Source organism: Capricornis sumatraensis, chromosome 2, assembly GCF_032405125.1.
Source record: "Capricornis sumatraensis isolate serow.1 chromosome 2, serow.2, whole genome shotgun sequence".
Lineage (NCBI taxonomy): Eukaryota > Metazoa > Chordata > Mammalia > Artiodactyla > Bovidae > Capricornis > Capricornis sumatraensis.
Genome location: NC_091070.1, coordinates 184,532,978 through 184,550,668, shown reverse-complemented (window position 1 = coordinate 184,550,668; position 17,691 = coordinate 184,532,978). Strand labels below are relative to the sequence as shown.

General features: G+C 35.8%; 1 protein-coding gene and 1 non-coding gene across 2 annotated transcripts in view; one reads left to right on the top strand and one right to left on the bottom strand.

Moving 5' to 3' along the window:
- Positions 1-17,691, bottom strand: part of TM2D1 (TM2 domain containing 1) — a 45,703-nt gene that overhangs the window by 24,869 nt on the left and 3,143 nt on the right. Inside the window, exon 3 of the mRNA XM_068965978.1 lies at positions 8,549-8,657. Within this exon, the coding sequence (XP_068822079.1) occupies positions 8,549-8,657 (109 nt within the window). The remainder of the gene's footprint in view (positions 1-8,548; positions 8,658-17,691) is intronic.
- On the top strand, positions 484-556 carry TRNAQ-CUG (transfer RNA glutamine (anticodon CUG)). Its single transcript has one exon. It is a non-coding gene; the product is annotated as a tRNA-Gln (tRNA).

The window sequence follows — 17,691 nt, the reverse complement described above, 5'->3', positions numbered from 1 at the left end:
TCAAATCTGGGAAAGGAGTTAGATATACAAGCCCACGTAGCAAATAGAACACCTAAAAAGACCTTCCCCAAGACACATTAAAACTGTCAAAAGTTAATGACAAAGAAACAACTGTAAAGGCAGCCAGGGGGAAAAAAGACAGCAACCTACTAACGTGCCCCCACTAGGTGATCAGCAGATTTCTCAGCAGAAACTCTATTGGCCAGGAATGACAGTAGAATGACAAACTCAAAATACTGAGAGATAAAAACTGTCAGCCAAGAATACTCTATATAGCATAAGTTTCATTCAGATACAGGGAGAAATAAAGGCATTCCCAGACAAACAGAAGCTGAGGGAGTTTATCATCACTAGACTTTCCTTAAAAGAAATGCTTAAAAAAATTATTCTACTTGAAATGAAGAAGCAAGAGTACAAAAAATTTTAAGGTAATAAATAGAATCAGAAAATGGTAACTATATATCAGAATAGGTTGCTGGGAATTTCTTGGTGGTCCAGTGGTTAAGACTCTGCACTCTGAATGCAGGGGACCCCAGTTCAATCCCTGGTCAGGAAATTAGACCCCACATGCTACAACTAAATATGTGGCAACAAAGATTCCATGTGCTGAAAGGAAGACTCGGCACAGCCAAATTAAAACAAAACACAAATCATTAAAAACAGGTTGTTAAACACAGAATTATAGCAAAGATTAAAGGGTGAAAAAAAATAACCATGGCTACATCAATTTGTTAATGAATTCACAGTATTCTGTGCTGAGACATATTTGTGACAACAAAAATATAAAAGGGAAAAAGGAAAAAAGATGTTACCTCTATAGGCATAGGAGGATAGGATACTACCAACACGACTTCCCTGGTGGCTCAGTGGTAAAGAATCTGCCTGCCTATGCAGGAGACATGGGTTCGATCCCTGGGCTGGGAAGATCCCACATGCCATGAAGCGACTAAGCCCGTGTGCCACAACTACTGACACTGTGTTCTAGAATCCAGAAGCTACATACTGAACTCATGTGGTGTAACGACTGAAGCCTTGCAGCCCTGAGCCTGTGCTCCATAACAAGAGAAGCCATCGCAATGAGAAGCCCGTACACCCCAACTAGAGAGTAGCCCCCACTCACCACAACTAGGGAAAAGCCTGTGCAGGAACAAAGATCCAGTACAGCCAAAAATAAACAGATAAAAATTTTAAAAAAGATACTACCAACAGAAAAAGGACTATCTTTGAAATGTTTATACAAACCTCATGACAACCACAAAACAAAAATCTAGAGCAGAGACCCAAAACATTAAAAAAAAAAGAGAGAAAACTGAGAAAAACATCAGAGAAGACTACCATTTCCTTGCACAGAAATGCAAAGAAAAAGAAACAATGGAACTACAGAACAACCAGAAAAAAAAGACAAATGGCAATACCAAGTCCTCATACATCAATAATCACACTAGATGGGAACTTCCCTGGTGGTCCAGTGGTTAAGACTGTTTTTCCATTGCAGGGGGCATGGGTTCGATCCTGGGTTGGGAAACTAAGATCCTGCAGGCCACACAGCATGGCAAACACACACACACACACACACACACACTCTCTCTCTCTCTCTCTCTCTCTGAATATAAATAGATTGAATTCATCAAGCAGAAGACACAGAATGCCTGGATGGATTAAAACATAAGACCCAACTAGATGCTGATTCTAGGAGACTCATCTCAGGTCTAAGTAAAGGACTGCAAAATGATACTCTAAGCAAATGGCGGCCAAAAGAAGAGACAAAGATGGGCATTATATATGAACAATAAAGAGTATAATTCATTTAGATAACATATTCATTGATATATATGCACGTAACAACAGAGCACCAAAATATATAAAGCCTATAACTGACTTAAAGGGAGAAAGTGACGGCATCACAGTGAGAGGAGGAGATGTTAACAACCCACAATAAATGGATTGATCACACAGGCAGAAAGAGAACAAGGAAAACGCAACCTTAAATGAAACACTAGACCAAAGAGACTTAATAACAGATGTATACAGAACATTCTATCCAAAATCTGCAGAATAAACATATTTCTTAAGGGCACACAGAATGTTCTCAAGGATAAACCATCTGCTGGGGCATAGAACAAGCTTTAATAAATTTAAGAAGACTGAAATTATATCAAGTATCTTTTCTGACCACAATGGTATGAAACTAAAAATGAATTTTAAGAAAGCTGAAAAAAATCATAAATATGTGGAGATTAAACAACAAACTATTGAACAACTATTGCATCAGTGAAAAAATTAAAGGGGAAGTTTTAAAAATATCTGAAGAGAAATGAATATACAACATACCAAAATCTCTGACACACATGTAATATCAGTACTAAGAGAATGGTTTAAAGAAATACAGGTCTACTTCAAGAAAGAAGAAAAACCACAAATAATCTAACCATACATTTAAAGAAACTAGAAAAAGAAAGGAAAAAAAAATGAAGCCCAAAATCAGTAGAAGGAAGGAAATAATAAAAATGAAATTGGAAATAAATGAAACAGAGACCAAAAAGAAAACAGAAAATATTAATGAAACTAAGAGCTGGTTCTTTGAAGAGATAAAGTTGACAAACCTTCAACCTGACTCACTTAAAAAAAGAGAGAACTCAGATAAGTAAAATCAGAAATAAAAGAGGAGAAGTTACAATGGATATCAAAGAAATACTGGGTTGGCCAAAAAGATCATTTGGGTTTTTCCATGTCATCTTATCCAGAAAGAATTTTTTTGTCAACCCAATATAAACGCTTATAAGTGACTACTATGAATAGCTGTATGCCAATAAATTGGACAACTCAGAAGAAACAGATAAATTTTAGAATCATACAGCTTTCGAAGACTGAATCCATAAGAAACAGAAAATTTGAATAGCCCAATTACCAACTAAGAGATTAAAATGATAATCAAAAACCTCCCCCAAAACAAAAGTCCAGGACCAGATGGTTTCACTGGTGAACTCTACCAAACATTCAAAGACTTAATACCTATCTTTCTCAACCTCTTCAAAAAAACTGAAGAGGAGGGGACACTTCCTAACTCATTTTAGAAAACCAACATTACTATGATACCAAAATAAGACGAGGACATCAAAAGAGAAGAAAATTACAAAACAATCTCTCTGATGAACACAGATGCAAACTTCCTCAACAAAACATTAGCAAACCAAATACACATTAGTAAACCTAATACAAGGATTACATACCATGATCAAATGGGATTATTACAGGAATGCAAGGATGGTTCATTTGCAAATCAATCAATGTGATACACCATACTAACAAGATGAATAAAAATCATATGATATCTCAATTTATGCAGAAAAAGCATCTAACAGGATTCAACATTCATTTATGATTAAAAAAAAACTTTCAATGAAATCAATACAAAAGGAATGTACTTCTACATAGTAAAGGCTATATATAACAAACCCATAGCTATTATATTCAGCAGTGACAAACTGAAAGCTTTTCCCTCTAGGATCAGGAACAAGATAAGGATACCCACTCTTATCACTCTTATTCAACGTAATACTAGAATTCATAGCCAGAGCAATTAGGCAAGGAAAAAAATAAAAGACAGCCATATTGGCAAGGAAGAAGTAAAACTGTCACTGTCTGTGGATGACACAATTTTATATACAGAAAACCCTAAACATTCTACCAAAAAATTATTAGAAATAATAAACAAATACAGTAAAACAGCAAGGTAGAAAATCAATATACAAAAATCTGCTCTCTTATATATTAACAACTAGAAGAAAAAGAAGTTTAAAAAATCCCATTTACAATTGCAACAAAAAGAATGGAATACCTAGGAATAAATTTAACCAAGGAAATGAAAGACTTGTACACTGAAAACTATAGGACATTATTAAAATTAATTGAAGAAAACACAGAGAAAAGTAAAAAAATCCCATTCCTCATTGCTAAAATACAAATTACCTAGTAGAATCTACAGATTCAGTGCAATTCTTATCATACAACTCAATTACAACAAAACAAACAACCTAATTTAAAAATGGGCATAGGATCTGAACAATTTTCCAGTTAAGACATGGCTAATAGGCACTTGAAAAGAAGATGTTCAGTATCACAAATCATCAGAGAGATGCAAATTAAAACCACAATGAAGTATCATTTCATACATTAGAATGGCTATTATCATAAAAACAAGAAAAAACAAGATGTTGGAAAGGATGTGGAGGAAAAGGGAACACTCATGCACTGCTGGTGGAAATGTAATTTGGAGCAGCCACTACGAAAAACAGTATGGAGATTCCTCAAAAAATTAACAATAAAATTACCATATGATCTAGCTATTACAAGTCTGGGTATTTATCCAAAGAATAGGGAAATACTAATTCAAAAATAAATACGCATTCCAATGTTCACTGCAGCATTATTAACAATAGCCAAGATGTGGAAACAACCTAAGGCCTACTGGTGAGTTAACGGATAAAAGATATATATACACATCTAAACATATAAGACTACTACTCATTCACTGAAAAAAAAAAAAAAACTTGCCATTTGTGGCAACATGGACAGATCTTGAGGGCATTGTGTTGAGTGAAAGAAGTGAGATACAGAAAGACAAATATCATATGATTTTGCTCATGGCTGGGCCTAAGCCTTGCAGAGACAATGGGACACAGTACATGCTCATGCTTAGTTATGTCTGACTCTTTGTGACCCCATGGACTGTAGCCCCCCAGATTCCTCTGGTCATGGGATTTTCCAGGCAAGAATACTGGAGTGGGCTGCCATTTCCTCCTTCAGGGGATCTTCCTGACTCAGGGATTGAACCCGTTGTCTTCTGTGTCTCCTGCACTGCAGGGGGATTCTTAACCCACTGAACCATCAGGGAAGCCCATTTTGCTCATATGTGGCACATACAGAAAATAAGTAAATGAACAACAAAAAAATAACATGAAAAAAACCACACTGAAACAGAAGATACTGGTAGTCCCTAGAGGTGAAGGTAGGTGGGAGGTGGATGAAACGCGTAAAGGGGATCAACTGCACAATGATGGATAGGAACTAGACTTGGTGGCGAACAGCCTGCAGTATATATAGAAATTGAATTATAATGTATACATGAAACATGTTACAAACCAATGTCAACTCAATAAAAAAAAAGTTGGAAAAAAACTAAAGAAAAGAAGCATTAGATAATCCTTTCAAGGAGTTGCTACAAATAAGAGTAAAGAAATAAAGAGGTAGCTGGAATCATCATTTTAAAGTCAAATCTGATCATGTCTCCTGCTTATAATCCTATTTTTTGCATTGCATTCACAATTAAGACATTTTCAGGGAGTTGGGGGAGATAGTAAACAGCCCAGAGATCCTGTCTATGCAGTTAATATTACAAGGATGTCAGATTTTGCACTGAGGGGAGCAGTGCCCCTCTACATTGAAATGGGTCACCAGAATAGCAGTAGAGAAATAATCTGGGCGACTTGGTAGACACTCAAGTGATAATCTACTGGCTACTAGCAGTGGAAGAAAAAAGGAAACAAAACTGGGAAATATTAAAAGCAGAAGCAGCCAGACTAAATGTGGGGAATGAGTCATTCTTTGGAGAATGACTCCAAAGTTTCTGCTTAAGGAACTGGACAGAACAGCTGCATTCATTAATACAAAGGAGGAAATGAAGGAAGAGACAAAAGATTCAGTTTGGGATCTTTATATAAAGATGGTATGAGAAACCAAAGGGGTGGGTGGATGAATGAAGAAGAGAAAAGGACCAAGGACATAATCTTGCGAATATCAAGATATAAGAAAGAAGGAAAATAATAGGGATCAAAGGAAATTGAAGTGTGTTTTATACTGTAAGTCAAGGAAAGAAAGTATTTTAAGAAAAAGGAATAACAAATGCTATAGAAGGATTGTAGACTATAAATATCCACTTGATATAGCAACAAAGATCACTGGCAAATTTTAGTATGGCCAAAAGCCATACTGCATTAGACTAAAAATTCATAAAAGATAAATATTATAGAAACAAGCCTCTCAAAAAGCTTGGCCAGTAAGGGGAAAGAAATTAGAAAAGCAGTGATCTATATAAATAAATCACCCTGAAGAATAATCTAAAAACTGGTGGTGCAGCAGAGATTTATCGAACTGTTCATCAAATCATTTTGCTTTTTCTCATAGGCATACAGTTAAACTACTGTATCATACAGTAAAAACTGTATACAGCTAAAACTACTTGTTTTGATGTGCTTTGTGTTATTGCGCTTTACAGATAAACTGAGGTTTTTTACAAATTGAAGGTCCGTATTAACCCTTCACCAGGCAAGTCTGCCAGTGCCATTTTTCCAACAGCATTATTTTTAAATTAAGGTACAGTTTTTTGGACACAATGTTATTGCACACTTAATAGACTACACGTAGTATAAACATAACTTTTATATACACAGGGAAACCAGATGATTCGTGTAACTTGCTTTATCACACTGATCTGCAACCAAACTCATGATATCTCTGAGGTATGCCTGTGTATTAATATATTCCAGCTCACTTTGCAGTTAAATGCAGCCATCACTTAGTTCTGGCCAATGGAATGAGGACAGAAGTGATGTAAGCCATCATGTATGCCATGTCTGGTCCATAAAACATGTCTATAGGTGTTCCATCTCCTCTCTCCATCTCTTGGCTGAATGGAAAAGACTCTAAGGACTAGAGGAAGTAAAGTCAAAAGACGAAAGGTACAAGACCCCTGCATGTCTGCATGGAGCAACTATCACTTCCTTCACCCCATGTAGACCTCCAAATCAACACAAATTGGATTATGATATGAGTGAGAAATAAAATTTACTGGGTTAAGCCACTAAAATTCTAAAGGCATCTGTTACAACAGGTAGGCTGCTCCAACTAGCGTAGATGGGCAGTATAAACAGGTGTGACTTGGTAACTGATTACACATAGTTAATAGACTTCAGTTGCTAAAGAATACATTATAGAATGGCCACATCTGTGATAGTTAGATGGAGTTTTAATCAAGTATCAATATTATGAAAGGATATGCCAGGAGAAGGAAAATATGTAAACTGGAAAAGGGGACACTCAATGAATTAACAATCTGTCAGTGAGTCTTTATTCAGTAGCTGACCAGCAGGTGTTTGTTTGAAAGGCATATACTGAATATTCTGATAGAGGAAAGTAATGTATTAGGTTATCTTACTTTTGTGATTTATCATTAAAATTATCCATCAACCTAACTCCTTTTGTTCTGATTCAATGCTCATCAAGCAAATCCTATTTTGGAATTTTGGACTTTACAATAGGAGAGAAATAAGTTGGCCAGTAGGCTTGGAGTATCTAGTTTCCTTGATAATTATATTTCTTATCACAATTGACATGAATGTCTTGTGAGCATGATTAGTATAGCTCAGTTGCATTTCAGTCTAATCTACTCAGAGACATTAAAAGAAAAATCGAATTAACTTGGAAATTAAGTGGCAGATCATTGTGATATGAACATTACAGGTAAAACTAATCTGCAGTGTCCAACTTGAGTGGTTCTTAACAAATGTTTTCTTGGACCATCAACACTTAACAAATTATTTGTCATTTGGAAATATCAAATCTATAAATTAAAAAACTGACTAAACCATATCTAAGTACTTTGAAAATAATTCCTCTTAACAATTATTATTTTACTAATGAGAAATCTTAGAACCCAAGAAGCTTAAGTGATTGGATTACACAGCAAGATAGAATCTAAAGCTCCTCATTAACTTTGTAAAGTAGGGTCAAAAGAGAAAAAAGGCTCTAGTAGTAATTTCTAAGAATTCTAATGGAACTTGCAGAAACAAACAGTGGTCTTTCTTTATACAACTGCTAAATAGGTACCATTATATAAAATGCAACAACATACAGTAAAAGGTAAAAATACAATGCCAGGAATTAATAAAAATGGGTAAAACTAAATAATGCTTTCAGTACAAAGTAGAAATATAAGAATAAACTGTTTTACTGCTTTACTGCAGCAAAAATAAACAGCCAACTTAAAAGTTCTTTAAGCTAAGAATATTCCCAACAAAATAAAGTCATTTCTCTTAATAAATTTCTGAATTATTTAACATTATCATTCATCATCTAAACCAACTATAAAGAATGAAACCAAGTTTCCAAATGCAAATAATTACTAATTAGCATTCTTTTAATACTGTAGGTATGCAGTCCCTTATTTGCACTCCAGAAAGTCCCCAAATTTTGAAAACAGAATTTTTTCATAACCCATTTGGTAGCATAAACTGACTGAACTGACATGGCCTGAAGCCACTCAGTCTACTTATCCCATACAGTGAACTACTAAACTTTACTTGGTTGGTAAACTGTATTTTTAAAACAACACACACACTTAAAATAGAGGTTTTCTGACAAAAGCAAAAAGATAAAAGTTATATTAGTGTAGGATTCTCCTTATAAATTAACTCTTTACTCTTCATTCCACCCAGATGAGATTTCACTCAGGCAAATAAATCTGAAAATTTAGCTTCAGTAATATACTTACACATTTCGGCAAGATATAGGCTTGAGAAAACCAACTTCGCTTCCAGTAAAATGTGTTTCGTTGCCACCAAAATCCTTACAAATTATGTTAGGTGCTGGAAAACACTGAACTAAAGGCAGAAAAAAGCAAGAATCCATTATTTCTTTTTCCTGTGGAAAATTATGTAATTATGCTTTTTTCCTAAGGGTAGCAATGCACACAAGAAAATCTAATGTTCAAACCAACCACCTCCCCATATGAGATTTTAATTTAGATAGGAAAAGCTATATTATATATGTTCATGTACAAGATAAGATAAAGATAATGTTCAATCTCCTGTTCTTGACAAAGATGATTGAGGAAGAACTGCCTAATATTACTGTTCTTTACTTCATCTCTACGGTGAAGAATACTTCTCGAATTTTTTGTTGGTAACTAATCAGGCAATTCATTACATAAAACATAATCTAATTTTGCATTTTCAGTTTATAAAATTCTTATAGATGTAACCTACAATAAACTAAGATTCTTCTTTATTCTAAATAGCTTTCTACTTATTCTAAATGGGTTTGCTTCTCCATTCCCTCTAGGATTTGATGTAGTATGTTATCTCAGCATTTAGTAATTTGATCTTTATTCATAACCCAGATGACTTAATAAGAGGAAGTAACACTTATAGAGCTTACTATGTGCTAAGCAGGTACTGTCCTGAAGCTTTTATGGCCTCATCATATAAAGTAAGAACTCTGGAATGAGAATCACCTAACTATACATTGCCTCTTTCAGGAACTTGGATTCCATGTAGATAAAAGTAGCATTAAGATCATAAGAAGATTATTGTGGGGATAAAATGTGATATAAATTATCTAGCATAGGCAATCAATAAATGTTAGTACTTTTTACTCCTTCACCATTTCTGACTAAAAGGTACTAATACCTTTAGGCTAGTTTCAGAAAATGCTTATCTCTATGCTTAACATCAATGATTACAATTTTTTGAGAAAATGAAAATAGAACTTGGTATAACAGACTTAAAAAAAACCCACAGAGACCCCAGTGTTTTATTATGAAAGAAAAATAAATGGCATTTATTTTCTACTTTATAATTACCTTAAGATTTCCAACAAATGACTGTCCTTTTTTAGGCCATAGTACACTGAGAGAATGATGCTAGGAAAAATATCCTGTAATGACTTTGCACTCTTTGGTTGTGTTACTGATAGTTCAAACTGTATCATCCCATAAACTTTACTTATTTAATGTATTTACATTTCCAACACAAGAAGATGCTCATGCTAAAAAGCAAAGATTCAGTAAAACTGAGAACCATTTAGACAAGAAAGAAGGTAATAAAATGAAAGGAAGAGAGTGAAGAAATAGTTATCCTAGGAAACAACTAAGGGAAGATAGTGTAATTGACCACAAATTTAGCTTAGAGGCTCCTGGTAGTAAGGCAAAAAGAGCTACAGAGCTACTGTGATATAACTGAAAGCATACCAATTCACCTCTGAACCACCGTGGGAACCTGGTTTGGCACGTGACACAGGAGTAAAGGAATGTAATAAAGAAGGTCCTTAATAATAAGAACCTTTACAAAACAGTAATAGTTTTCCACATAGCCTTTTCTCACACTGACTCCAGATATAATCAAGGGTTTATAATGTTAGGATCGACAGAGATGGGGCAACAAAAGTCAACAGGTGATTTATATGTAGCTGTTTGGCCATCTGCCTTGATACAGGGATAAAGCTTACTGAATTTTGTGAATCAATTATTATCACGTCCCTTAAGTTGTATCTCTTGGTCTGCCAGATCTTAGGTCATGCTTTTGACTGGAGCTATATGGCAGACAGCTTCCCAGGTGACACAGGGGTAAAGAATCCACCTGCCAGTGCAGGAGACTTGAGAGACGTGGGTTCGATCCCTGGGTTGGGAAGATCCTCTGGAGGAGGGCATGGCAACCCACTCCAGTATTCTTGCCTGGAAAATTCCATGAACAGAGAAGCCTGGCAGGCCCCAGTCCATGGGGTCGCAAAGAGCTGCACACAAGTGAGCGACTAAGCATGAGCACGCGCACATAGCAGGCAACTCAAAACTGAGATTAACAAACATCTGAAACGCTAATACATTTTCTATGTTACTGACTGAAGGAGATGAGTATGCTCTATTTAAATGATGGAGGAATGACGGAAAGTAATTTTGCTTTCCAGGGGATATGTGGCAATGTCTGGAAACATTTTTGGTTGTCACTACTGGAAAAATGCTACTGGCATGTAGTGGATGGAGGCTCACACACTAGATCAGCTGTGTTCAAATAATTTTGCTCACATACTCCCTAAATTTTTTTAAACTATATATTCCCTCACACATTTTCAAGCTGACATCTAAAAATTTTCACCATGGATTTAAATGGCTGGGAAAAAATTTATTTCCAGCATACTGTAAATACTGCCCTTAATATTGAAATATTATAGCATTCTTTACAGTGGAATCTAAACACAGCAATTTGATATCTATCATGATCCAATCAAGAATATGAAAGGGCTCTTCTTTTAAATGCAGAAACTTTACATTAATTGTAGGAAAAAATACACATATAATAAAAACTGATTCTCGCTGATGTATGACAGAAAACCACAAAATTCTGTAAAACAATTATCCTCAACTAAAAAATTTAAAAAACAACAACAAAAAAACTGAGGATCTGGAAATTGATTATTGTAAAGACATACTGTGGGCTGAATTGCACTCTCCCAAAAAGATATATTGAAGTCCTAACCCTCAGCACTTCAGAATGTGACCTTACTTGGAAATAGCATCTTTGCAAATTTAAGTTTGCAATCCAACTTTGCATCCAAGTTAAGATGAGGTCATTAGGGTGGGCCCTAATGCAGTAAGGTGGGTATCCTTCAAAAATGGGGGAATGAACATACACAGGGAGAAGACGATGTGAAGACATGCAGGCAGGATGCAGCGTGAACACAGAAGCAGAGCAGACTGATGTGGGGCTTTCCCTGCTGGTCTAGTGATTAGGACTTGGGACTTTCACTGCCGAGGACCTGGGATGATTCCCCTAGAGGCTTTGTCCAATATACTTTGCTTTAGAGAAATGCACTGTTTTTTTGAGATTACAGCTTCCTTTACAAAACACATAAATCATAATTTTTTCAGTTACATTCTATTAATTGTTCAAACTCTCAAATTTTGACAACTTTAGTTTTCAATGTGTTTTATCATTTCTAATATAAGAAATGATCTGTATTCAATATGAGCTACTTTGTAGTCAATGAGACAGATAAGGAGAGAAAAATGCCCAACATTTCAGGCTTAGAACCTCAGGAAAGATACAATTAGTAGAAGTACCAGAGTGAAGGGGAAACCATATTGATACAATATTTCTAGAGAAGTCTGACAGAAGTATGAGCTAATTATTTCAAGGGACAAAAACTACATACTTTAGTGAGGATAGATGAGGGGCTGCTCTCAGTATAAAGTGAGATGACATGAGAAAATAGTAAGAGAAACACTGAGATGGATCAGATTTGCTTGAACTGATAGAAAATGCCAAAATGCAGTACTTCAGAATGGGGCAAATTTAGGTTTAAGTCAGAACTCTGTCACTTAACTAGTATGTTCTTCTGGTCAAGTTATGAAATCTCACTGAACCTTGTTTTGTAATCTGTGAAACAAAAGTAAGACCCTTGTAATACTTTAATAGCCAAGTATTAAAGGCGTTTAGCATGTAAAGCATGGTGTCTGGCTAGAAAAAATGTTCAACTTAAACTATAGAAACGAAGAGAACTTCAACACTGAGAAGACTAAGAGGCTGAACCTGACAGGAATAAATATAACATGTGAGTGATCTGTAAAAGTAATAAAAGACTTTGTGAAATGAAATTAATTCAATGGATGCCTACAGCCCTAGAACTTATTAATTTTTACATATTTTATAGTGACTTCATTTGATCCTTATTTTAAAAAAAACCTGTTATGTAGACAGAACTAGTAATATGCTTTTTTTTCCCCCTTGTACAAACAGAAAAACTGACATTCCAAGAAATTAAACAAGCTGACCAAAGTCTCACACTAGGTAATATTCTTTAAGTCCTAGACCAACATTCATCACTTTTAATCAACACCCTTTTCATTTCGCCACAATAATGCCATGCTTACACTGATTTCAGAAACAAGTAAAAATGAGTTTGTATGATGAGATTTAGGAAGCCAGCTATCCATAAATGTTAACTAGTGGACAAAATTAAGCAACATGCTATAATCCTGAAAATTATTCCATTTTCAGTTTTCCTGCAAAATGTTTGGCTCTGGCCAATGACTGGGATTTAAATGGCATCAACTTAAGTCATCAACAATGCAATGGACATGGACTTGGGCAAACTTCAGGAGATGGTGAGGGACAGGGAGGCCTGATGTGGTGCAGACCATGGAGTCACAAACAGTTGGACACGACTGAGCAAGTGAACAACTCAACCTTGAAAGACAGTATTTCTTGATTATATAAAGCAGAACTATTTTTTTAAGCACAAAAAAGCTAAACTCAAAATAAAGTAACCAATGAAATTTCATAACAGTAAAAAGGAGTGACCTAGACAGGAAATGGTGTGGGATTCTACTCTAGTCATAAAATTAAAAGACATTTGCTACTTGGAAGAAAAGCTATGACAAACCTAGACAGTGTATTAAAAAGCAGAGACATCACTTTGCCTACAAAGGTCCGTATAGTAAAAGCTAGAGTTTTTCCAGTAGTCATATACGGATGTGAGAGTTGGACCATGAAGATGGCTAAATGTCAAAGAATTGATGTTTTTGAAATGTGCTGGAGAAGACTCTCGAGAGTCCCTAGGACTGCAAGGAAGTCAATCCTAAAGTAAATCAATCCTGAATGTCCACTGGAAGGACTGATGCTGAAGCTGAAACTCCAATACTTTGGCCACTTGATGCAAAGAACTGACTCTTTGGAAAAGACCCTCATGCTGGGAAAGATGGAACACAGGAGAAAGTGATGACAGAGGACACGAGACATATTTTATAGTGAGTGGGTGGCATCACTGACTCAATGACAGGAGTTTGAGCATGGTCCAGGAGACGGTGAAGGACAGGGAGACTTGGCATGCTGCAGTCCATGGGGTCACAAAGAGTCAGATACGACTGAGCAACTGGACAACAACAACAACAACATTTAAGTGTACATTTCCATAAATATATTTCAATAAAACCTTAATAAAAAAGACCTGTGTCAAAGGACCACAGCAAAATTTCTGGAAATGGTTTTTTAATACCTTTGTATTTTACTGATTGGAAAATTGAAAACACTTGCTATATATGTCAATATGTATATATACGTACTAGACAGCACACTCCTTGAGGGCAGAAATTGTCTTTTTTTAATGTATCATCTCTACCACTTAGCAGAATGCCATATAATAACATCTTAATAAATTAAATATTTTCCAAATAATAGATAGTTTAGGGTTTCCCAGGTGGTGCTAGTGGTAAAGAACCCACCTGCCAATGCAGGTTCGATTTCTGGGTTTGGAAGATTCCCTGGAGGACAGAACAGCAACTCACTCCAATATTCTTGACTGGAGAATCTCATGGACAGAAGAGTCTGGTGGGCTATGGTCCATAGGATCACAAAATGTTGGACCTGACTGAAGTGACTTAGCACAGTACACACAAGAACATAACAGACAAGGACATAATAGAAGCAGATATGATTAAGAAATTGTGGCAAGAATACACAGAAGAACTTTACAAAGAAGTCTTAATGATCCAGATAACCACAATGGTGTGGTCACTGACCTAGTCAGACATTTTGGAGTGTGAAGTCAAGTGGGCCTCAGGAAGCATTACAATGAACAAAGCTCGTATAGGTGACCGAATTTCAGCTGAGCTATTTCAAGTCCTAAAAGATGATGCAGTTAAAGTGCTGCACTCAATATGCCAGCAAATTTGGAAAACTCAACAGTGGCCATAAGACTGGAAAAGGTCAGTTTTCATTCCATTCCAAAGAACGTTCAAACTATCATATAACTGCACTCATTTCACATGCTGGCAAATGGTCAACATCCTAGCTAGGCTTCAACAGTTCATGAACCAAAACCTTCCAGATATACAGGCTGAGTTTAGAAAAAGCAGAGGAACCAGAGATCAAATTGCCAACATCTGCTGGATCATAGAAAAAGCAAGGAAATTTCAGAAAAAGACCTAATTCTACTTCATTGACTATGTTAAAGTCTTTGACAGCGTGGATCACAACAAACTGTGGAAAATTCTAAAAGATGGGAATGCGAGACCACCTTACCTGTCTCCTGAAAAACCTGCATGCAGCCAAGAAGTAACAGAACTGGACACTGAACATCGGATCACTTCAAACTGGGAAAGTATGACAAGGCTGTATACTGTCACTCTGCTTATTTAACTTCTGTGCAGAGTACGTCATGTGAAATGCCAGCTGGGTGAACCACAAGCTGGAATCAAGGTTGCCAGGAGAAATATCAACAACCTCAGTTATGCAGATGATACTACTCTAATGGCAGAAAGCAAGGAGGAACTAAAGAGCCTCTTGATGAGGGTGAAAGAGGAGAGTGAAAAAGCTGGCTTAAAACTCAACTTCAAAAAACTAAGTTCATGGCATCCAGTCCCATCACTTCATAGCAAACAGATGGGGGAAAAGTTGAAATAGTTATAGATTTTATATCCCTGGGCTCCAAAATCACTGCAGATGGTGACTGCAGTGAAATTAAAAGATGCTTGCTCCTTGGAAGAAAAGCTATGACAAACCTAGACAGCATATTAAAAAGCAGAGACATCACTTTGCTGACAAAGATCTCAATAGTCAAAGCTATTTTTTTTCCCAATAGTCATGTATGGATGTGAGAGTTGGACCATACAAAAGGCTGAGTGCCAAAGAATTGATGCTGGAGAAGACTCTTAAGAGTCACTTGGACAGCAAGGAGATCAAACCAGTCCATCCTAAACCCTGAATATTCCTTGGAAGGACTGATGCTGAAGCTGAAGCTCCCATACTTTGGCCACTAGATGTGAAGAGCTGACTCAATGGAAAAGACCCAGATGCTGGGAAAGATTGAGGGCAGGAGGAAAAAGGGGTGACAGAGGATGAGATCACTGGATGGCATCACAGACTCAATGGACATGAGTTTGAGCAAACTCTGGGAGACAGTGAAGGACAGGGAAGCCTGGCGTGCTGCAGTCCATGTGGTCACAGAGTCGAACATAACTTAGCAACTGAACAACAATAACAGATAGTTTATAATATAAATTTGTGCTTTTGTTTTGATCCATTTAATTATTTTATTAAACTATTTACTACAAACAATTTCTCAAAAAATAATGATGCTTGTTAACTGGTACTGGGCTAACTGACAACCATTTAAAGACCACAACAGTTTACTGTTATAACTGAATCTCCTTTGCCTTTGGTCCCAATTCTTACTCTACACTCCTAAACTTCCCTCTCTGTAAAACATTCCATCCACTAATTCCTTACCAAAAAGTATAGTTTAAGAAAATAACTTAGTCTGAAGATTCCATGAGTCTATCATATGCTCAATGAAAGAAACAGAAGAAGCACGTTTCAAGGGTCATTTTGATGTCCTTGCACATCAGGACTCAGAAATAATTTACAGCCACTCCACTAGTCTTTTCATGTTTTAAAAAGGAAATTAAAAAAAAAAAAAACAGCAGCCTGTGGACAAACATAACTTCCTGATAGGGACAGGCTGGTAGAAACTACCCCAGATCTTGGCTGAACACTTTTGGGTCATGCATAAATTATACATTCTTATGTAGAAGCCTGGTGAGTCATATTTGTCTCCAAAACTTTATTTTCTTTTTAAAATCACAACAACAATCTAAAGTCATTTATTTATTGATTTATAACATTTTATATATGTGTTCCCAGATTTTTAGGCACTTACGGTTTATTCTCTCCAAATAAATAACCATATCATTCCCTTATATAGAAAGCCTTCTTTTATTTCTCTGCAGCTCTCCATTTACATCATCTATGCTTACTTAACTGGCAGGCCATGGCAGGACCATAACACCTCCAAGTCCTTTTATGTTTCCTAGCAATCTGATCATTTGATTTTGTATTTGTTTATAAACTTACTTAGTGATAATACTTTAGTGGATTCAAACTTATTTTACAAAAGAGACACCTAACTGGAGGGCAGAGCTCTTTTTGGTCAGAAACTATTGTTTTTAGTTGTAATTTCCTTCAAATTTATTCTAAATTTCTTTTTTAGAATAATTTCCTTCAAAATTTCCATGCCTACAAAGAAACCTGCAGACTAGAAAAGGAATGAGATAGCAGGCTGCCTCATTCCCAGTTTAATGTTACCTGAGTCACAACAGTATTCAAAGACTTGCAACATATATCATATAAGTGGTTGGATATTTGAAAGCTCATTCTTCTTTATGTATGTCAACAATATTGTCCACTCTGAGAGCACACTATAAAAGACTGAACTCTAACACAGGAAAGTCAGTGTATACTTATAAAGCAATTTTAAAAGGAGGGGATTATGTGCAAAGTTCCTTTAAATCTAACATATCCAAATTAAACAAATGTACACATATTGAGCAATATTTACTATAAGAATCACATATATATTACCTATTACTGTTTTGGAGAAGGAAATGGCAACCCACTCCAGTACTCTTGCCTGGAGAATCCCATGGAGGGAGGAGCCTGGTAGGCTACAGTCCATGGGGTCGCAAAGAGTTGGACATGACTGAATGACTTCACTTATTACTGTTTATATGACAAATTTCATTACTCCAGAATACTAGCAAAATATCTGCTATAAAAGTTTAACACAACTTACTTTCAAATATCTTTGCTCATTAGAATGGGGTTAACAGTGTATCAAAATGTGAAGAGATAAAAAGAGAGAGGAGATCTTTTAAAAATATATACAAAGTCATAATCAAGAGGTCAATTATTTGACTATAAGATACTTTTTAAAAACAAAGTTTTTTGCAGTAAAAAATCATTTTAATCTCATTTCCATAATGAGTCTATTTAGTAGCTTTCATTATAAAGAAAACATCAATTATTGCCTTATCTCCCATCTAAACAATAAAACAATCAGTATATATTCAGTAGGTATTCTTTTCTC